The sequence below is a fragment of the Balaenoptera musculus genome, chromosome 4 (assembly GCF_009873245.2).
Source record: "Balaenoptera musculus isolate JJ_BM4_2016_0621 chromosome 4, mBalMus1.pri.v3, whole genome shotgun sequence".
Taxonomy (NCBI): Eukaryota; Metazoa; Chordata; class Mammalia; order Artiodactyla; family Balaenopteridae; genus Balaenoptera; species Balaenoptera musculus.
This window is the reverse complement of record NC_045788.1, coordinates 60,619,792-60,642,822: the sequence shown is the minus strand read 5'-3', so window position 1 is coordinate 60,642,822 and position 23,031 is coordinate 60,619,792. Positions and strand designations below refer to the sequence as shown.

Genomic DNA, 23,031 nt, shown 5'->3' with positions numbered 1-23,031 from the left:
ATGTTAATTTTTAAAAGTTGGTTGCAGAACAATATTATAAGAATATCCTATTTTTATAAAAGAAAAATATAAATTTGTGCATTTGAAAAAATCTAAAAGGATTCACACATTAAATGTTTAATAGTAGTACATCTGGGCAATAGAGGGGACTTTTTAGTTTATGAACTTCAGTATTTAACTTTTGTGAATATTTTTATTTTTGCAATTTTTAAAAAATATTTTATTTTATTTAATTATTTATTATTTTGGGCTGCATTGGGTCTTTGTTGCTGCACGTGAGCTTTTCTCTAGTTGTGGTGAGCAGGCTTCTCACTGCGGTGGCTTCTCTTGTTGCGGAGCACGGGCTCCAGGCGCATGGGCTTCAGTAGTTGTGGCGCACAGGCTTAGTTGCTCTGTGGCATGTGGGATCTTCCTGGACCAGGGCTCGAACCCGTGTCCCCTCCATTGGCAGGCGGATTCTTAACCACTGTGCCACCAGGGAAGTCCTATTTTTGCAATTTTTAAAAACAACTGATAAAGAGAGAAATCACTGTCATATAAAACTGGATGAGGGGAGAATCATAATGGTGTTTTATATGCTGAAGTCTTAATGTTCAGAGGAGAGAATTCATTCCACCTAGACAGACTCTTCCCAAGGACAGCGAGTGAGCGTGATGTGTCGGTTGGTGTGGCTTAGGACCAGCAAAGTGTGAAGGAGGAGCATGAGCAAAGAGGCACAATTGTGGGGAAGGCTAGAGGCACATATGGAGAATATTAATTGGCCCATTTTCCCATTTGTTTGGAACACAGGGCTATGTAGAAGAATAGTGGGAAACAAGACTGGGAGTTTGGTGCCTTCCATACCAGGCCAAGTATTTTGAATGTGGTGGGGACATGCTAGGCAGCATCGGCTGGAACGGTTGAGACAGGAAGCAGGAAGTTTTGGAAGGACCTCTTTGGAGGCAGCCAGGCCAGAAGCTGTGGGACTGAATCAGAGTAGAGCGATGGGAATGGACAGGAGGAAGTGTAGAGGACAGGTCCTCCAGGGGAAGAATTTGGCAGCTTTGTGGTGACTCTTGGAGGTGGAAAGCAAAGGAGAAGGAGAAGGCAAGAATGATAGGTTATAAACCTGGATGACAAGGAAAATGGTGTCAGTCATGGAGCTCACAGGTCAGGAGGGAAGGCAGGCGGACTGGGGAGGTGATTTGTTGGCTCCACCATGTTTATTTTAAAGTGCCAATGGAGGATCCTGCTAGGAGTGACTAACTAGAGTTCTGGAGAAGGAAGGTCAAGGCTGGAAACAGACCTGAGCTGGCAGCATCAAGATGCTGGTTGATGTGTCAGGAGTAGATGAAATGACTTTGGTCTGCATTCTCTACCCCACAAAATTTCCATCTCCTAGGATAGTCTTTAACCTATTCTGTATTCACATAATGATATAAATATATTGTATATTATATTTGTATAGTCTGCACTTTCACATTTATTTAATCATTTACGTTCTCATACCCAGTTGATGGGTCAGAATGGATCAGAAAAGCAAGATTTTAAATGACTCGGTCAAGATCACAGAGGTGATCATGCCACAGATGGCAGATTTGGGTCTTAAGCCAGAACTTCTCTTTTCCCAATTACTTACATTTTCTACTATGACACTACAGCCTTTCTTGTTGAGGGGAAAGTATCTGAAATATCCTATAAACTTAAAAGAGCTAAAACTCCAGGTTTAAAAAAGAAAAGTTTGAAATTCACCTTTATTGAAACCTGTCTGATTTTTAAATTTTTTTAATCTTTATTGTCAGGGAGTTAAAAGATGTTGATATCCCTAACAACTAGTTATCCTTAGGTTGAAAGTGAGGTTTTCAGAATCTCAGTTACTGAATAAGTGAATGTCTTCTAATTTTTCTTCAATTTCCCCCCTTTCTCCGTAAAGATGTAGCCATAGCTGTAACATATAACCGTGATGGGTCACATAGCATGCAGGTAAGCCTTTCTGGTTTTGTTCTACAGCTCAGAGCTGAATCTGATCTCTGTCATACTAAGTAGAGTATTTTTTAACTCTCTACTTTCTCTTAAGCCATTGATTATTTTGACTATAATTAGGAGAATGTCATGAGCTTTTATTTCAGACGAATTTGGAGAAATTACCCCCTATACATAGTTTCTGATTATTTATTCAGTTTGGCTGTGGGGTTCCTTAAGAATAAAAGATTGGTAAAAAAATAATAATAATAGTTTTGAATCAGACATGTAACAAGCCCCTAAATTATGTGAATGTATTTATATCTAAAGTAGTAGTTCTCAAATTTTTTGGTCTCAAGACCTCTGTACACTCTTAGAAGTTATTGAGACTCCCCTAAGAGCTTTTGTTTGTATTAGTTACATCTATTAATATTTACCATTTAGAAAATTACACTGAGAAAAAAATTATTATTGTTTTAATGTACATTTTTAAAATATACATAATATATAATTTACCATTTTAACCATTTTTAAGTGTACAGTTTAGTGGCATTAAATACATTTACATTGTTGTGCAACCGTCACCACCATCCATCTGCAGAACTTTTCTCCTCTTCCAAAACAGAAACTCTGTACCCATTAAACAGTAAGAGCCCACTCCCACTTCTCCACCCACCCCTCCTCCAGCAGTCACCATTCTACTTTCTGTCTCTGTGGATTTAACTACTCTAGGTACCTCATATAAGTGGAATCATTCAGCATTCCTCCTTTTGTAATTGGCTTATTTCACTTAGCATAATGTCTTTGAGGTCCTTCTGTTGTTGTAGCATATGTCCAAATTCCCTTCCTTCTTAAGGCTGAATAATATTCCATTGTATGTATACACCACACTTTATTTATCATCTTTCAATGGACACTTGGGTTGCTTCCACCTTTTCCCTATCGTGAATAATGCTGCTATGAACATCGGTATACAAATATCTCTTCAAGACCCTGATTTCAATTCTTTTAGGCATATACCCAAAGAAGTAGAATTGCTGGGTCATATGGTAATTCTCTTTTTAATTTTGGGGGGAACTACCATACTCTTTTCCATAGTGTCTGTACCATTTTACATTCCCACCAGCAGTGCACAAAGGATCCAATTTCTCCATATCCTTCCTTGCCAACAATTATATTCTGGTGGGGTTTTTTGTTTTGTTTTGTTGTTGTTGTTGTTGTTTTTCTTTTTTTAAATAAACCATCCTCATGTGTGGAAGTAGTATCTGACTGTGGTTTTGATTTGCATTTCCATAATGACTAATGATGTTAAACATCTTTTCGTATGCTGATTGGCTATTTGTTTATCTTCTTTAGAGAAATGACTATTCCAATTATTTGCCTTTTTTTAAAAACCAGGTTGGGTTTTTTGTTGAGTTGCAGGATAAACGGAGAAAAGATTATTACAAGCACACATTCCATTAGCCATCAGAGCAAGAACATTATCACGTGTCCTGCAATCTCTAGAAAATTCCACTGTATACTTGAGAGAATGAGGGTAAAAAAAGACGAATAACATTATATTATTATGAAATTGTTTGACTTTGTGGAACTCCTAAAGGGGTTTTGGGGACCCCAAGGGATCCACAGGTCATACTTTAAGAATCTCTAGTCAAAATTTTTATGATAGACCTCAATTTTTAAAAGTCCATTATATTGGCAAAATGAAATGCTAAAAGCGTTAAAAAACAGTATGAGAACTCAACCAAATTCCTATAGTAAGTATTCAGAGAATAGAATAAATCATTTTTAGTACGAGCTAAGAGATTTCAAATCCTGCAAAATGAATTTATCAATGATGTGCTTTAAATTACCCAACGCTTTGAGACACATTGGTTTTCTTTCTCTGAGATTCAGACAGATGATGGGAAATCTACTTACTTTAGTATGTGAGGGTTGCAATTCATATTGGTACCTCTGGTTTAGGAACCCCTTCTTATCCCTTGGTAAATGGTAAATTAAATTGCAGGTTTGTTCTAATCTGCTCATGGAACTACATTCACGAACTTAGAATGTGCTTCTGTAGATCTTTAAACAAAACTGTTCCCAATCTAACCTTTATGTCCTGAGAATTCCACAAACATTCAAATGGCTGTTTTAGTAGGTTACAAAGCAGAGTAAAATGTCATATTTTTTAACTTAGGATAGATGAGAACCATGTATAAATACTGCAGTGTGACCTATTTCACTTTAGCCTACATAATATATTTGAAAAGAATAGCCACAGGACTCTGACACTAATATGGGAATTGAAATGAAAAATAAAGAAAGAAGATTTAAATGAATTTTCTGTGTGTAAGGGAAATCTTTTTCTTGAGTGTGTATATGAGAAAACGTCCTTTTAAACAGAAAGGTTTCATGTCCTTTCGTCAGCTTCCTCGGAAGATTAAGTGTGAAATCTGTTCTTCGGTACTCTCTCTCTCAGAGTAAGAAAATTGTGGTCAATCTCCAGCTAATTTATCTTCTTAAATCATAACCGAAACCCATGAATTGGATCTATATGTTGGTGAAATCTATCTAATTATGGGGTTCTGGCTTTTTTCGTTACTAACTTTGGCACAGTAAAACTAAATTTGACTTTGGGTACTCAGAAATGAGTACTAACATGTAATATACTCAACTGAATTTTAGTAATTTTGCTTACTTTGATCTGTATTTCTATTTCACTTTTTTATTGCTATTCTTAAATGAACCTTTATCTGTAGCAGTATGGTGCTATAGATATGTTCTATAACTTTTTTTTTCCTTTTAATTATCTTACTGCTGTTTCTTTCTAGAGTATTTTGTTTATGAATCTTAGGAGGAAATTTCCTACATGACTTTTAAAAAAAAATTTTACCTATTACCTTTTGAAACTTACTAGTAAAGAATTGATTTTGATTTTAATTCTGTAGGGGTGTTCATTTATTTTATTTTAAGGATCTTATTTTTCTGTTTTTTCAGATTGAAGATAAAACTTTCCATGTCCTTGGTGATCTTTGCAGTGAGGGAGACTGCACTTACCTGAAATCTTCTGTTAATGGAGTTGCTAGTAAAACTAAGCTGATTATCCTGGAAAACACTATTTACCTATTTTCCATGGTAATGTCTTTTCTTTATAATAACACTGCTGGAGTTTGGGAGAAAATTGCTTGACCAGAGGTATTCCACTGAGATAGTAGAAAGATCCTGCTTCCTTCTCTCACTGCTGTGACCTTTTCTCTGTCTCCCTTTCAGTCTGTTTCTTTGTCACATTTCCACCTTCTCTATTTCTCCATTCATCCCTTTTGTTCTCACAGATTCTCACTGATAGACACATATCCATTTCTTCCTTTAATTCTCAAACACCCTTACCCACTTCTTGTCAGAGTGAATCTCCCTGCTCAGGGGGCAGTGTTCTCTCAGGGATTTGAGGCCCCTGAAAACTTCCCCCAATCACCATCCTCCTGGCACTGGGAATCCTGGGGACTTGGGAGGGTGACCATTGCAGGAGGAGTCTGTGGACCGGATACTCCTTATGGGGGAGGTGGGTGGGGTTAGTGGTGGTCTCGTGGCAGTCAAAGGATCGTTGGGGTAGGCTTGGCATGGATTTGGTTAGGAGCTTGTTAGGAGACCTTGGTGTTCTGCATGGACGAAGAAAGGGAATGGATTATCAAATATACTGTGGCCTCTTCAGAGTCTTCTCACATTTGGGAACCATCTTCCAGACCACTGTCCTTTGTGATGAGATGCCTTTAGTGTTCCAGTAATTAAACTACATATTTGGAGTCAAGGTTTATCTCATTTTACCCGGCATTTCTTGCCATAGTCAATGTGCTAGAACAATATGACGGCAGAGGCCGTAGAGTGGAGTGGTGAAGAGCATGGGTTCTGGAGTATGAAGCTGCTTGGGTTCAAATCCTGGCCCTGCCAGCATCTGCTTGACCTTGAGCAAGTTAAACTCTCTAGGCTTCAGTTCTCCCATCTATGAACAGAAATAAATAAATAACAGTACCCAACTCATAAGGCTGTTGGGATCATCAATGACATTATATATACATATAGTTGTTAAGAAGAGTTCCTGGCTTAGACTAAGCACCTTATAGTGGGGTTGCTACTAAAAATGGCTTCCAGACAGTGGCTGTCTTTTACCAACAGTTATATACTTTAATTCTTTTAATCCCCTGTGAGGCATGTATGCCATTACTTCTTTACAGTGGGAAACCAAGAGTGAGGGGTTTAGTAATTTGCTCAAGGTACAAAGCTAGATTAGAACCCTGGTATTAAAGACGACTGATATTTAACAAATAGTTTGAAAATAATCATCACCTCAGGTCTATCAGTAAAACTACAGTGATCTTAATTTCATTTCTGATATATGTTATAAATATATATCCCATAAATATCATTTCTATTTATAGGATGGAAGTATTCAGATTGGCATTCCAGTCCCCAGATACTTGTCTTCAGTGAGCTCAGAAGGAACCCAAGGAGGTGCCGTAGCTCCTATGACTGGAACTGTTGAAAAGGTAATGGTGTGAACGTATGTAGAATGATGTACGATAAGTCCTAATAAATGTCTTTGTTGAACTTTGTTGTATATATTCTTTTTCCCCCTCTCTAAATCTTGCTCATAGGAAAGCATCCATTTCAAGAAAACAAGAGGACCTATTATAGATTCAAGTTCTATATTACAGTGAAAATACCATTTACCTAATTTTTTTTTTTTTTTTTTTTAAGACTGTGTCGGGTCTTTGTTGCTGCGCGCTGGCTTTCTCTAGTTGCGGCAAGCAGGCGCTACTCTTTGTTGCGGTGCGCGGGCTTCTCATTGCAGTGGCTTCTCTTGTTATGGAGCACGGGCTCTAGGCACGCGGGCTTCAGTAGTTGCAGCACACGGGCTCAGTAGTTGCGGCGTGCAGGCCCTAGAGCACGCGGGCTTCACTGGATGATGCGTGTGGGCTTGGTAGTTGTGGCTCCCAGGCTCTAGAGCACAGGCTCAGTAGTTGTGGCACATGGGCTTAGTTGCTCCGCGGCATGTGGGATCTTCCCAGACCAGGGATTGAACCCGTGTCCCCTGCATTGGCAGGCGGATTCTTAACCACTGCGCCACCAGGGAAGTTCCCATTTACCTAATTTATGATAAAGACTTCTTTGAAGTGGGAATTTCCATCAAAGTACAAATAATCAAGGTTGTCTTTATGATTAAAATGGAACATTCACCAAGCATTATCCAAAATTTGAAAGGTATTGGTGAAGAACAATGTGGTTTGGTGTTGAATGCCGCATATATTCAGAGTTGAGATCCATACTGATATAACTTCCAATGGTGGTAGATCAGTAGTCTCCTTTTATATACTTACATATAGTAGAGTCCCCTTAAATGCATTTAAGTCATAAAAATTCAACTGTATGTTCTTGGTACCCATAAATAAAAGAAGAAAACAACTATTTAAATAGTGTGAGTGATTTCACCCACCATTCCTGTCTGGAAATGTTTGCCCCAGAAGGGCAACAGACTTGAGGGACGTGGACCTGCCTTTCGCTCATTCAGTCTCAGTTCCCACAGGCCTCTTGTAATATGGGAATTCCCTACTCAGGGTGTACTTTTTTTTTTTTTTTTTTTTTAGAAAGTACTTGAACTGCGTTTTTTAATTTTTTTAATTTATTTTTATTTATTTATTTATGGCTGTGTTGGGTCTTCGTTTCTGTGCGAGGGCTTTCTCTAGCTGTGGCAAGTGGGGGCCACTCTTCATTGCGGTGCGCGGGCCTCTCACTATCGCGGCCTCTACTTCTTGCGGAGCACAGGCTCCAGACGCGCAGGCTCAGCAGTTGTGGCTCACAGGCCCAGTCGCTCCGCGGCATGTGGGATCCTCCCAGACCAGGACTCGAACCCGTGTCCCCTGCATTAGCAGGCAGACTCTCAACCACTGCGCCACCAGGGAAGCCCTCAGGGTGTACTTTTAAACGTGCACTTTTTTCCCCCATAACTGACCTAAACCCAGATCATTGATTTCATTGCATGCTACTAAAGTTACCACCCAGCGTTGAGTGATTGTGGGGCTCTCAGACATGTTTCTCATTTTTCACAGTTTTGACTGTACACATTGACTTTAGAACCTAACTCTACTGTGTGATGTTTCTGAAAACTACTTGATAACCATGTTAACCAAGAAGACAGTAAAACCATATGGGATATATGAGTTCATTTATACTTGAAAAAAGGAAAATAGAGATATTTTTCTGTATTGCCAGTAAGTTTAATTCTTTCACATGAAGATTGTCTATGCATTTACTACACAAGGCCCTAAAGACCTGAAGCACTATCCTAAACAACCTAAAAACTAGAAAACCAGGCAAGACCCTCCACCCTGCCTATCGTGAAAACATTTAAGTGTAGTACAGGCATACAGCAGAGATATTGCAGGTTTGTTTCCAGACCACCACAGTACAGCAAGTCACATGAATTTCTTGGTTTCCCAGTGCATATATAGGTTATGTTTAAACTACACTGTAGCCTGTTAAGTGTGCAATAGCAGTATGTCTTTAAAAAAATGTACATACCTTGATTAAAAAATACTTAGATATATGTATAACCGAATCACTTTGCTGTGTGTCTGAAACTAACACAACATTGTAATCAACTATACTCCAATATAAAATAAAAATTACAATAAAAAAACTGTATTGCTAAAAAATGCTAACCATCATCAGAACCCTCAGTGAGTCATAATCTTTTTACTGTAGAGGGTTTGAAATTTTGCAAGAATTACCAAAATGTGACACAGAGGCACAAAGTGAGCAAATGCTGTTGGGAAAATGGCACCCATAGACTTGCTTGATGAAGAGTTGCCACAAACCTTCAATTTCTTAAAAAGAAAAAAAAAGCAATATCTGTGAGGCACAATAAAAGTGAAGAGCAGGGCTTCCCTGGTGGCGCAGTGGTTGGGAGTCCGCCTGCCAATGCAGGGGACACGGGTTCGTGCCCCGGTCCGGGAGGATCCCACATGCCGCAGAGCAACTGGGCCCGTGAGCCACAACTGCTGAGCCTGCGCGTCTGGAGCCTGTGCTCCGCAACGGGAGAGGCCACGACGGTGAGAGGCCCGCGCACCGCGATGAAGAGTGGCCCCTGCTCGCCGCAACTGGAGAAAGCCCTCGCACAGAAACAAAGACCCAACACAGCCAAAAATAAATAAATAAATTTATTTAAAAAAAAAAAAAAGTGAAGAGCAATAAAACGAGGTGTGCCTGTAGTCAGTCCTTCCCTGTTGGTGATATGTCTTGTCTGTATATTCATGAAAACACAAAAGGATCTTGAAATACATTAAGTGTATTCATCTGATTCAAGGAAAACTCAATGGGTTGGGGGGCAGGGATGGGTAGCTAAGGAGTGCCCCCCACTGACAACAGTGCCAGCAATGCCAGACTGACCTATGGGTCTCTGATTTATGCCAGTATGTTTGTCTTTGGCGGACAAGACAACCACATAGACACATACTTCTGCTGTGTACGTTTATATACCAACTCTGTGGACCACAAAGGACCTCTGTGTTTTTAAATATTAACCTGTCACTCTGACTCTCTAGGTGTTTGTGAAAGCTGGAGACAAAGTAAAAGCTGGAGATTCTTTGATGGTTATGATCGCCATGAAGATGGAGGTAAGTGAAATCACGGGTTCACTTGCCAAATAAACTTTGGAAACTATCAGTCCCAATCATTCTTTTGTCTTATTTTGTATATTAAGACCATTTTAAATACTAAGAACCATGGATTGATGAAGCATTAACTGCAGGAAACAAAACTAAACCATCCTTCTCTTACATTTTCATTTTAATTTTGTGAGATCGTGCCTGTCATTTGTGATTCTGAAATTATCAGTAGCTTAGATTCAGGCAGTAACCCAACAGAATATTAGCTACTGGTATTTTCTAAGGCCATACCTAGGATGCCAAATATCAGTATCAAAGTGAAAACCTCAGTCAAGTTAAATTAGCTGTTTAGGTTTTTCGATGGTTAGAAATTGTAGGCCATTGGTTCTGAGCCCCGGTCACAAATTGCACCTAGGAAGCTTTTTGCAAAAGTACCTCCCAGACCAGCTGAACTGGGATTTCCTGTAGGGGAGCCCAAGGATCAGTAGTTTTTAAAAGCTTCCCAGGTGAGAGTCTACTGTGAAGCTTGAGCTGAGAATTACTAGCTAATGCAGAGCTTCCCAATTATTGACCAGGTGCATCAAGGTAGTGATTCCTCTCAATCCCCAAGCGCACCATAAAACTGTTATTATTTTCTCTGTGTGCTGTGATATGAGAAGGGTCGGGAAGCACTGACACATGACAAAACATCTAAATAATTGGCTTCATTTTTCACTTTCCGTGTTTCTTGACTTGGTGTGTGCTCAGCCCTCACTAGCATCACAGCCAGTGTTTGTCATGCCTTCTGTCTTTGCAGCATACCATAAAGGCCCCAAAGGATGGCACTATCAAGAAAGTGTTCTACGAAGAAGGTTCTCAGGCCAACAGACACGCTCCTTTAGTCGAGTTTGAGGAGGAAGAATCTGACAAAAGGGAAGCAGAATAAACTCCATTAAATAGGCGGCCAATTAAGCAGCCTCCTAAGTGTAGTATCTCTACACCAAAATGGGAAAGTGCCTTCCTGCTTTTCTCGGGGTCTGATGACCAGCACTTTTACTAAATGATTGTATGATTGCGCTTAAAACCGTTTCGTATTTAAGAATCATGTACTTGGGTCACAAATACAATAAATTATCTCAAAATATTTCATACTAATAAAATTAAATTATACTTTTTTATTGGGAGACAATATAGTTTGTTTCTGCCTCAAATTTTATACAATGTAGTGTTTTTTTAGGAAGGTGAGCAGCAACTTGATCAAAGAAGAACAACTGAAAGAGAAAAGGTCATTTAACTAAATGAATTATTTCCTAGTCACAGTCATGACGAAAATGGACAGTAACATATTTCAGAGACAGATGCCATAGCACTAAACCTAAGAGTTTTTTGCCAAAGAGTAACTTCTTAGGTAGTTTAAACACATGGATGCTATTTGTTTCTTGTTTTTGTGATTGGAAAGTTTCTATCTAGACTGCCTCTGCCTTTATTGTACATTCTAAGCTTGTATAAATATATATACACACACTTATGCTTTTGTGTATATGTATTTTATACACCTACATATTATATATTTAAATTGTATGCTAGAACATATTTTTTCTAGAAACGCACTTTCAGTCCCCTGCATTTTCAGGTATCCACTGAAGTGTTAAATATTTGTTGAACTGAGTTCTTACTGCACACATGAGATTATGTTAAATGTTGTAGAGAATACAAAGAAATTTAAAAATATGGTCTCTGTACTTTTAAGGTACTGATGATTTAATTGGGGAAATAAGACATAATCATGTCGAAAGTTATGTGGGAAAACAATCAGATCCACAATTAAGCAATTCCATTGTCCAGAGAGTGGTGAGAAAGGTACCAAATACTAAATTTGGAAACGCTGAGTTCTCAAGTAAATCTGATCACACAGCTTAGTTAGAATGTCCATTTTTCCAACAAGGCAGCATGAAACCTAGCACACACACTAAGACGTGGATGGGGGTGAAGGCTGATGGCATATGACTGGGGCAGGACATGTCTTTTAGGAGCTGTGGGGAAGAGAGTCCTGTGGGCAGGTGTGCTCAGGGTAGGTTTCATTAGGAAGGAGAACCCAAGCGCAGTAGCAGGGGCGCAGGGGGGTTGCAGACTAGAAAGGAAGGAGCTTTTGAAAATGAGTAAGTTGTGTTCTATATCTGGGAGCAGATCTGCCCTATTGGAGTGGGAGGTGCTTGGAGGTTAGGCAGGGACAAAAAGAGAAAAGGTATGAAATTTAGGTTGGGACCAGATTTTAACTGGCATGGAATGGCAGGTTTGCATTTTATCTTGCAAGTTGTGGTTACACTGAATTATTTTTCAACAGGGAAAGCAGTGATTTTGAAAAAAATTATCTGGCTGTTAGTGCCCCTTTAAAAACAACTTTGACATTATTTCACAAGGTTGAACATTTGTATACCCTATGACCTAACATCCCAGTTCAGAAATGCACAAATGCACTTGTGCACCAAGAATGTTGATAGCCACATTACCCATAATAGCAAAGCACTGGAAACAATCCGAGTTGGTTGGCAGGAGAAGGAGTAAATAACTGTGGTATGGCACACAGTGGAATACTATGTAACAGCAAACTAAACAAGTTAAGAGCATCAACATGGGTGAATCTTGGATTCATAATAGTGAAATAGCATGTACCAGGAGATATACACAGTATGGTACTTTCTTTACCGTCTTCCAAAATCAGCAAAATCAACTATATTCATATATGTAAAATAAAGCTATATTCTTTTTTTTTTTTAATTGAGGTATGGTTGATTTACGATATGGTGTCAGTTTCAGGTGTACAGCAAAGTGATTCACTTATATATCCTTTTTCAGATTCTTTTCCATTATAGGTTATTACAAGATATTGAATATAGTTCCCTATGCTATACAGTAATTCCTTGTTGCTATTTTATGCATAGTAGTTTGTATCTGTTAATCCCATACTCCTAATTTACCCCTACCCCCTCCCTCTCCCCTTTAATAAAACTACATTCTTTAAAAAGTAGAATAAAAAATTTAAAGACAGTGATTAGCTCCAGGTATTAAGCAAGGGGTTGACATGTGTGAAGTATGTACAGGTAGATGCAAGTTACTGTTAATGTTCTAGTTGTGGGGCTGAGTGGTTGGTTATATTTATTATGCAATTATATTACAAAACTAACATGTTACATATGATTCAAATAATGTTTTAGAAAATTTCATCTGGCAGTAACTTGCAAGTTGGATGGAGGAGGAGAAGACTAGAGGCTTGAAAACCAGTTAGGAAGAGGTGCTTACAGATAGGTATTTAGGCATGAGGTAGTAAAGGAAGAGGCCATCTAAACCAGTGCTTTTTTTTTCTTTTTGGCCACGCCACGAGGCCCTCGGCAATGAAAGCACGGAGTCCTAACCACTGGACCGCCAGGGAATTCCCTAAACCAGTGCTTTTAACTATAGTTTTAGCAGCACAGTGTTCTGCCCTGCCCAAACAAAGCTTCCTCTGTTGACAAGAGGAAAAAGCAAAGGTGCTCTGGTGGAAATTTGGGGTTGCTGTATGCCCCCTTTCATATCCTTCAGGGGAACAAGATAGTTATTCTCTATTTCATTGTTAAGGGGCTATGTAGATCACAGGTAATAATGTGTAGAGAAGGAATTTGAAGCCAGCCATCCCAATTACCCACATATTGGCGAAATTCTTTGAGATCATCGCTGTGGTACTGTGTGAGCAGAGTTCCTTTGCACATGACTGCATCTGTTTCTTCTAAAACATTCAGGGCATTTGCTGTATACCAGGGCCTCTGGAAACAAAGACGGTAAGAAATGGTTTTTGCCCTTGCCTCAATTAAAGGGAAAGAGGACCCAGCTGTATAGAATAAAGTACTGTAATTGATGGTAAGTAGTATAATATGCTTGGGCACCAGGTGCCACGGAGGGGCTCAAATGAGTGGAGTAATAAATTCTACTTTGGGTCAGGAAGCTGAGGGAGCACAGTGATATTTGAACTGGGCTTTGGAGGAGAGCCATTTGCCAGAGGGAGAAAGAAGGTAAGACCAGGCCATTGCAGGGAGAGGGACTAGCAGGGCTAATAATAACAGTGAGGTGTGAAAATACACACTGTTCGGGGCACAGAGGGATCCAGGAGAGGCTGGACCACGGGGCGTGGCCGAGCAGGGCTGGGACGTGGCTGCCTAGCCCGGGAAGGACTTTATTCTGGAGGCAGTTGGGAGCCCTGCAGATTTTCAAACAGACAGGTTTTCCAAAGTTATTTCTGTCCACAGTCTGGAATACAGATTGGAAAGTAGAGGGAGACTGGAGACAGTGTGTCCAAAAGAGGCACCAAATATGGAAGCCTGGCCTGGGTGGTCCAGGTCCAGAAGACAGACCTCGGTATACATCTCCTTGACTTAAAAGTAGCTCTTCTTTTGGATAAGATCCATTTATAGGCATGGATCAAAACCTGAGCCATATTGTTGGAAGAAAGTCGTTTGTTACCTTATCTTTGGCAATAGCATTTTGGATACAGTGTGTTTAGGTCTGTAATAACCAAGAAAACAAAATCTAAGAGCCCTGATGGTTGCTTTTTAGTCACTGAGGAAGCCACATAGCATTGTAGACAAAACAGCTTTGGAATTACAATTCTTGCATGCAGATCTGAGCCTTGCCACTTACTGTAGTGTCTTGGGCACGTCCTTTACTTCCTCTGAGCTCTATCTGTGAATGAGGGTAGTAGCACTACCTCACAGAGTTGTTGTGAAGATTAAATGAGAAAATACAGAGGCTGACTTTAGCACTGTGCTTGAAACATCGTTTACACTCACCTGGTAGTTATTAATTTCTTAACTTCAGTTATTGCTTGAGAGCAATTGAGAAACTGCTCTAAATTAAGCCCAGCTGATCATCCTTGCCAGCCAAATTCCCAGGTCCCATGTGGTGAAAAATCCTGCCTGGTCATGCATCACCCTATCCCCTCTCTTCACTCCCTCCCTCAGCTCTAGCCTGCTCCAGGGCCAGCCAGGCACCTGTCGACCACAGGCAGACTGTGGTGCTGCCAGGGGAAGCCTCCGTCAGCCACCACCCCCCCCCCCACCGTCAGCCACAGTCGGCTGCCAGGCTGGCATGTTCCAGAGCCTGCCTGCTAATGGGACAGAAGCACTCCCAGCAGCAGCTCGCCTCTTGAGCAAAGGCTGGGCCTGGGCTTGCTCCATCTTCCGCATCAGTCGTCACGCACGTGTGTAGCTGGTACTTGGAGGGGAGACCTTGGTATCTGGCTGAAGCCTGTTTGAGTGGGCATTACCGTTCCGCTGGGCAGCATTGTAGGGAAGTCTCTTACTTAGCTCAACTATCTCTTTTTTTCTTCTGTGACTGGCTTCTCTTGCACATGTACCATTCTTAACTCTCCAGTAGTTCTCTTAGGAATATTGGACGTTGGAATGTGCGTCTGTGTTCTGCCTGCACATGGCACTTCTGCTGTTGTCGTTAAAATATTTACAGTGTTGAGAGTAATACTTTACACTTCTGTTGCACCTTTCATCAGAGGATCTCAAAAAGCACTCCTAGATATTCACACTAAGCTTCAAAATACCCAGGAAGAGGAAAATGTGATTTTAAACCATGTGGTGAGAGGGGAGGAGATGGGTGTCCCCAAATGCTTTGCTCCGAGCCCAGAGCACGGAGTCTTGGGTCGTTAGTCCCTTCCTGCTAATGAATGACACACTGCTCCCTGAGGGCTGGCCCCAGGGAGCTGCAGCCGTGGGGTTAGCGGTTCTTCTCCACCAGACTCTGAATATAGGGCGTCCGAGGAAGCCCTGCCCGTGGCTCTCTCGAAGTCTCCAGCTGGGTAGGAGCATTCTTGCCTACCCACCCCCACTCCCTGTGAGTAACCCTGGGGACACCATTTCTTCTGGACCAGGGGGTGCCTGGGCCGCTAGCAGATCATAGCCCTGATACCAGTGATTACCCTGTCACCCTGACGTTTGTCTCCCATCTGCTGGATCCTAGGAATCAGAATGTCTTTGGGCCTCTAACTGGCTCAGTCTCCCGCAGTGAGTTGCCCTCCCCTTAAACCTCCAAGCACAGCCTAGATGTAACTCCCTCCCTCCTAAGATGGCTAACATTCTCTGTTCATACCACCGCTGGTTAGTATTTTGCTAAACGCTTTGATGAGATGTGAAATAACTCTCATTCCAAATACACCACTCCCACCCCAGAAAAAATTTTTAAAAAACGCTAACAACAACAACAAAGAAAGGTAACTTGGGACTTCTCTGTGTTCCCAATTATTCTTACTCCTTTCTCATGACCACCTATATCATAAAAGCACATGGTTTTCTCCATTCCTGAAAGCAGGCTTCATGTTAATTACAATGCAGACCGGCACCTGCCTAAGTTTGTGTCCCGGTTACCCATCTGGCCCCACGCGGAGCTTCGCTTTTTGCTGAAGCTAAACAGACTTCTCATCCTCAGTTGCCCTCGGCCTTCCCTGCTCCTCCCCCAGGCCTGACCCGTCACACACCTTAACGCTGGAGTCATCCCACCCTAATACAACACATCTAATCATTATTGAAGAGCTCTTACACGCAAGATAAGCCATAGATCTTTAGTTCCTTAGCCATGTAAATATTGTTAGTCTCTTCTCAAATAAGTATTAATTTTGGAATAGGTAATATATTCCCATGGTTCAAAATCCAAAAATGTATATTAAAAGATACACAGTGAAAATCTCCCTCCCACCCACACAGTCCCACTCTGCCAGTAGTTAACCCCTATTTTTCTTTTTTTTTTTTTGGCCGCACTGCACGGCTTGCGGGACCTTACCCGCGCCCTCGGCAGTGAAAGCGTGGAGTTCTAACCATTGGACCACCAGGGAATTCCCTATTTGACCACTATTGTTTGTTGTGTATCTTTCTGTACCCAAAAACTGAGTTCGCCTCGGTGGGCCAAAAGACACAACCACGCCAAAGATTGGGAGAAGGAAGGGTTTATTACTTGCAGCAGGTAAGGAGAACACTGGGATCTTTCCCAAAGCAGTGTCTCCCCAAACAGCAAAACTGGGGACCTTTTAAGCTAAGGGTACGTGCATATTCATAAAGGGGCTTGGGTGGTGAATGCATATTCATGAAGGGGCTGGAGCAGAGGAGAATTCAGTGTAGAACTGGAGCCAAGGTTGGCAGACTCCAAGCTTTAGTTGATTGAAGTCACGAGGGTTAGAAAAGGTCAACATCATCATTCCCCAAATTCTGACCAGTCTGGGATCTTAGCTTGTAGTTACCACCTGTGTGGGGATCTGAGTTCCTGCAAGCAACTCAAAGATATGTATCAGATTGTTAGGTATATCCCTTGAAGAGCACTCTGCTGACTATTGTTTCTTGACGGCTTTTCCTTTGTTTCTCCCTTCTACACTAAAAGTCAAATTCCACACTTTGCTTTTTTATTTAATAATGTGTGTTAGAGATCCTTCCATAACAATATATAGGGAGTTTCCTTATTCTGTTTCACAGCTGCATGGTATTCCATTTGTTCCACCAAATGGATATAATTTATTCAATCAGACCCTTATTGGTAGATATCTAGACTGTTTTTAACATTTTGGTATTATAAAAAAATGCTGCAGTGAATAACTTGACAATACCTTATTTTGCACATACTCAGTTATATGTGTTAGGATAAATTCATAGAAGTGAATTGCTGGGTCAAAGACCAATTATAAAGTATTGAAAAATTAAGCTAAGCCACTGACCGAGCCTGCTGCTTTCTCGCTACTGCTTTGGCTTCCCGGCTCCCCCCCCGCCCCCGATGGAGAGGGCGGCCCGGCCGTGGATGGTCAGATAGCTTCTACCTCTCGCCGCCCATCCCTGGCCCCAACCAGCACAGAGCAGATGGCAGCAGCAGGTGAAGAGGAAGATGGCAGGACGGCTGCCGGCCTGTGTGGGGGACTGTGGCACGGGGTATGCAAAACTAGGATATGCTGGAAATATGGAACCACAGTTTATCATCCCTTCCTGTATTGCTATTAAGGAGTCAGCAAAAGTGGGTAATCAAGCTCAAAGGAGGGTGACGAAAGGTGTTGATGACCTAGACTTCTTCACTGGTGATGAAGCAATAGAAAAATCTACATATGCAACAAAGTGGCCAATCCGCCATGGTATAGTTGAAGACCGGGACTTGATGGAAAGGTTTATGGAGCAAGTGATCTTTAAATATTTAAGGGCGGAACCTGAAGACCATTATTTTCTTTTGACTGAACCTCCACTGAATACTCCAGAAAACAGGGAATATACTGCTGAAATAATGTTTGAGTCCTTCAATGTTTCAGGCTTGTACATTGCTGTACAGGCTGTTCTTGCCTTAGCTGCATCCTGGACCGCCAGACAAGTAGGAGAACGGACGTTGACCGGTACAGTAATAGACAGTGGAGATGGTGTCACTCGTGTCATCCCTGTGGCTGAAGGGTATGTGCTTGGCAGCTGTATTAAGTACATTCCAATCGCAGGACGAGATATAACATATTTTATTCAGCAATTGCTGAGAGACCGAGAAGTAGGAATTCCTCCAGAGCAATCCTTGGAAACTGCTAAGGCAGTAAAGGAGCGCTATAGTTATGTCTGCCCAGATTTAGTAAAAGAATAACAAGTATGATACAGATGGATCAAAGTGAATTAAACAGTATTCTGGAATCAATGCTATCTCAAAGAAAGAATTTTCCATTGATGTTGGATATGAGAGATTCTTGGGACCTGAAATTTTTTTTCATCCAGAGTTTGCTAATGCAGACTTTACTCAGCCTATCTCAGAAGTTGTAGATGAAGTAATTCAGAATTGTCCTATTGATGTCAGACGTCCTCTCTACAAGACTATTGTCCTCTCTGGAGGTTCATCCATGTTCAGGGACTTCAGATGTCACTTGCAAAGAGATTTGAAAAGAACTGTAGATGCCAGGCTGAAATTAAGTGGGAATTAAGTGGTGGTAGATTGAAGCCAAAACCTACTGATGTACAAGTCATTACATACCACATGCAGTGATATGCAGTTTGGTTTGGAGGATCCATGCTGGCTTCCACGCCTGAGTTCTACCAAGCATGCCACACCAAAAAGGATTATGAAGAAATTGGACCTAGCATTTGTTGTCACAATCCAGTGTTTGGAGTCATGTCATAAAATTGGCTTCATAGTTATTGGGGTTAGGGAGGTGGGGAAGAAATAATCTTTCTGATTACCTGTTTTGTCTGGATGGCTGGTTTTGAGGTTGTAAACCTGACTTGAAATAATAAGACCAAACATAATTATATAGAATATTTTAATAAGTATATCAACATGCAAATGTAGAGGAGAGCCAAAATGATTAAGTGATTTTCTTTAGATTGAATATTTGAATCTTATGTGTAACAAAAAGAAGTGTGTTTTAGTTCTTTCTGTGCCCTGGTATTTTGTATATTATTGAATTATCCAAGATTTGATGGGATTTATTGGTATATAGATAGCTCTATAATGCTTGAATTGTACACTCTGAAGTGTGTAATGCAAGAGCTTGTTTATATTTCATACTTTTTATACTTTGAGGAAAAAAAGTCAAAGAAAAACTAGTATTTGAGGGGAAAAAAGTGACCAAGTAAAGGATAAATACAAAAAATAGCCTATGAGACTTGGCTTACACACACACTCATGGGATTCCAGTTATTATGAAGTGCTTCCATACCCTGTGCCCCCCAATGGTTTTCTTTGCAAGTGCTTTTGGAACTAAGAAGCTAGTATCTTGGATAAACTGATGCCTGCTAGTGCTTTCTGATTCCTGGCATTCTGTTTCTCGCTTTAAAGGAACAGTAAAGACAAGACTGTTGGACCAGTATTGCAGTTCTGCAGTGTCATTTCTTATTAAAAAATGAATAATTTGATTACCCAAATTGATATATTTAAAGCTTAACACCATTCTAATAAAGGCACAAATTTCTTTTTTTATTAATTAATTAATTAATTTATTTATTTATTTTTGGCTGAGTCGGGTCTTCGTTGCTGCGCACGGGCTCTCTCTAGTTGCGGCGAGTGGGGGCTACTCTTCGTTGCGGTGCGCGGGCTTCTCATTGCGGCGGCTTCTCTTGTTGCGGAGCACGAGCTCTAGGCATGCGGGCTTCAGTAGTTGTGGCACGTGGGCTTCAGTAGTTGTGGTTTGCGGGCTCTAGAGCACAGGCTCAGTAGTTGTGGTGCATGGGCTTAGTTGCTCTGCAGCATGTGGGATCTTCCCAGACCAGGGCTCGAACCCATGTCCCCTGCATTGGCAGGCGGATTCTTAACCACTGCGCCATCAGGGAAGCCCACAGGTTTCTTTTCAATACTTGTTTCAAGCTCTTTAATCTTTTTATAAGTTAACTAATAAATCTATTTTCTTCAAACCTCTGCAGTAGTTCTCTAAAAATCACGACAGTTGGTTAGCAAGCTGACTTTTTTATGTGCTCTAAACAAACAATTGTGAACTTTTAATATGTTGAGTGCTTTCATTTTGATAACTGGATCTCTATTTGATATTTTCATTTGTATAACTCATTTGCAGTCTGAAAATTTTTTTACTGCCAGTCCCTGACATATCATGGAAAGTTAATTTTCATTGCATTTTAAAATATCTGGATCATAAAGAACAGGTGATGAAAATAAGTTAAAACTGAAAAAAAAAATTAAGCTAAAACCACCAGTATTTGAAGGTATTATTACTGTGCCCACAGTAACAACTCACCTTTATAAAGCATTTTATGATGTACTGACATTTTATCACCAAGAGAGGTATCAACACTGCTATCCTCATAGAAATTTGAAGGAACTGAAATTATGAGAAACTTCAAAACGATCACAATTTGCATAGTTACTGGGACCAAAACTGAAACCAAGACTTTTCATTCCAAAATTCTCTGCTTTCTAACTATGTAATGCTGTCTCCTGAAGTAGCCAGGCCGGGGCAGGGGTCGGGGGATGGGGGGGGGGTGTGAAGGAGGCAATTTTATTCATCCACAACTTATGTTCCCCTCTTGTTACCGCACCAAACTGGGGTCTGCTTGCCCATTTGCAGTAAAGCCAATCTATTGATACCAGGTGGTGGTGAAAGAAAGCGCAGTATTTATTGTAAAGTTGCCAATATAAGGAGAATGGGTGGCTCGTGCTCTAAGGCCCCAAACTCCCTGAAAGTTTTCAGCAAAGCGTTTTTAAAGGAGGGGTGGGGTGGGGTGTGTCTCAAGACAAGTGATCAGCTGGTGCACAGTTCTCTGATTGGCTGATGGTGAGGCAACAGGGTGGTGTCACAGGGGTTAACATTATCAATCCTCAGGCTCCAGTAGGCCTGGGGGCCATGTGCTCATGATCATCAAGTACTTAACATGTTCCATTTGGTGGGGACTTTCACATCTGTAAAATAACTCGGGAAATGTGCATCAGATACAATTATCTACTTACTCGAGAGAGGAGCTAAAGCAGAGAATATGGGGGAGGGGTCTGTCCCGGGAAGGCCCCATAGGGTCCTGCTCGGCTACACTCTTACCCATTTTCTGAAAGCCTTCCCTCCTTGGCTGAGTATCTTCTCACTGTTTCAGATCTTCACCCAGAGAACTTAATGGTACCAGGGCCCCAACACTGGCTTGACCAGAGGATCACAATCATGCTACTGGCCAGATCAGTCGCCTTTAAAAACTCAGTGCAACTTAAGGTGTAATTGGAACCTTGGAAATAAAAACTGTTCTATTCAGAATGGGGGTTAACATTAAACTATCCTCCAAACAAACCAATCCTCTGATGGCCTCATTTCTAGAATAAGATTATCCACTGAAATCTCAATAGAAATACCGTGTTTCAACATCAACAAGGAATTTGTTAATTTCCCAGATGAAAATCCCTGGGAATGTGTTAACTTCCCAGCGATTGGATGATAGATGGAGGTGATGAGGTCCACAATTCTGAGAGATTTATATTCCTTGAAAGGACTTTGGAAACATCTGATATTTGGGAAAATGTACTTTGTAGGTAGATTCAGTGACAGTTTAGTTCTTCTAAGCAGAAGGGTAAAATTTTACCCTCCTCCTGGAGAATTGTGAAGACAGATTAAGGGAAAAGATAGGACTCACCAAGGCCAGTATTTCATTTATAAACACTGAAAGAGTTAAAAAGACAATTTCCTTATCAACTCTTTGCTTTTTTAGATGTTTATTCTTGGATATTTTGCACACTTATTATTTGCTAATGTAATTCTCCTTTCAACAAAAAATCTGACCTGCTTAAAGAGATGTATGAAAAACATTAAAACTACACAGTGGGATCCACATGTAAGAAAACTTTATGGGCAAAAGTATTTGCTCCTTCCTCCAACAGAACACCATATACATGTGCACAGAAATTTGATTTTGTTATTAAAACAAAAGTGGTTTGATCTCTTAGAGACACTAATAGAACCCACAGAAAAATATATCAATACCTTAATGATGATTTCTTGATTCACAGTGAGAAATGTATCTGTCACAAATGAGAATACTTATATTGATTTGACTGGCATGTTTCTCCTGGTGTGAAAAACACTTGGAGGACTTCCCTGGTGGTGCAGTGGTTAAGAATCCACCTGCCAATGCAGGGGACACGGGTTTGAGCCCTGATCCAAGAAGATCCCACATGCTGCGGGGCAACTAAGCCCGTGTGTCACAACTACTGAGCCTGTGCTCTAGAGCCCATGAGCCACAACTACTGAGCCCACATGCCACAACTACTGAAGCCCACGTGCCTAGAGCCCATGCTCCACAAAAAGAGAAGCCAGCAATGAGAAGCCCGTGCACCGCAACGAAGAATAGCCCCGCTCACCGCAACTAGAGAAAGCCCGCACACAGCAACGAAGACCCAATGCAGTCAAAAATTAATTAATTAATTAATTAATTAATTAATTAATTTTAGGAAAAAGGAAATAGAGCATTTCCACAGTAATGGAAAGTTCTGTTGGGCGACACTCATATAGACCATGTGAGTCACAACAACTTCTGTCCCTTGTGATTTAAAAAAAAAAAACACTTGGAAGCCAAATTATAATAATGAGACTTCTTGATGAGCAGGGACCCAGATAAAAGCAGTTTGGTGCATGGTAAAAGATCTGACAATTTGATTCATCTCTCTCCACAAAAAGAACGCATACCGTTTGGGGTTACAGAGCCCCAAATGGTTGAAGACAAGCTACCAATTTTCTCCCCTGGAATTTCTATTTTTTAAATTTTCATTTGCTGATCCTTGTTTTTAAAAATATATTCTTTCTTTAGTTTTATTAATACCACCATTAGCCTATTCTCCCTAAGCCTTCCTGATGTTAAGAATCACTTGGAGCGCTTGACAAAAATAGGTTTCTGAGGGACTTCCCCGGAGGTCCAACAGTTAAGACTCTGCGCTTCCAATGCAGGGGGCATAGGTTCGACCCCTGGTCAGGGAACTAAGTTCCCAGATGCTGCTGTGAAGCCAAAAG

General features: G+C 40.9%; 1 protein-coding gene and 1 pseudogene across 3 annotated transcripts in view; both read left to right on the top strand.

The window, feature by feature from the left end:
- MCCC1 (methylcrotonoyl-CoA carboxylase 1) overlaps positions 1-10,741 on the top strand; it is a 62,457-nt gene extending 51,716 nt beyond the window's left edge. For 2 of the 3 annotated variants that reach the window (XM_036851003.1, XM_036851005.1), the window contains 5 exons: positions 1,913-1,962; positions 4,924-5,061; positions 6,360-6,467; positions 9,522-9,593; positions 10,381-10,737. In XM_036851003.1, coding sequence (XP_036706898.1) covers positions 1,913-1,962; positions 4,924-5,061; positions 6,360-6,467; positions 9,522-9,593; positions 10,381-10,509 — 497 coding nt within the window. In that variant the 3' untranslated portion in view covers positions 10,510-10,737. Of the gene's footprint in view, positions 1-1,912; positions 1,963-4,923; positions 5,062-6,359; positions 6,468-9,521; positions 9,594-10,380 lie in introns of all 3 variants that reach the window. The other variant, XM_036851002.1, reaches the window with a different exon arrangement.
- Positions 10,742-17,465: 6,724 nt separating this feature from the next.
- LOC118894398 lies at positions 17,466-18,846 on the top strand (annotated as a pseudogene).
- The last annotated feature ends 4,185 nt before the right edge of the window (positions 18,847-23,031 follow it).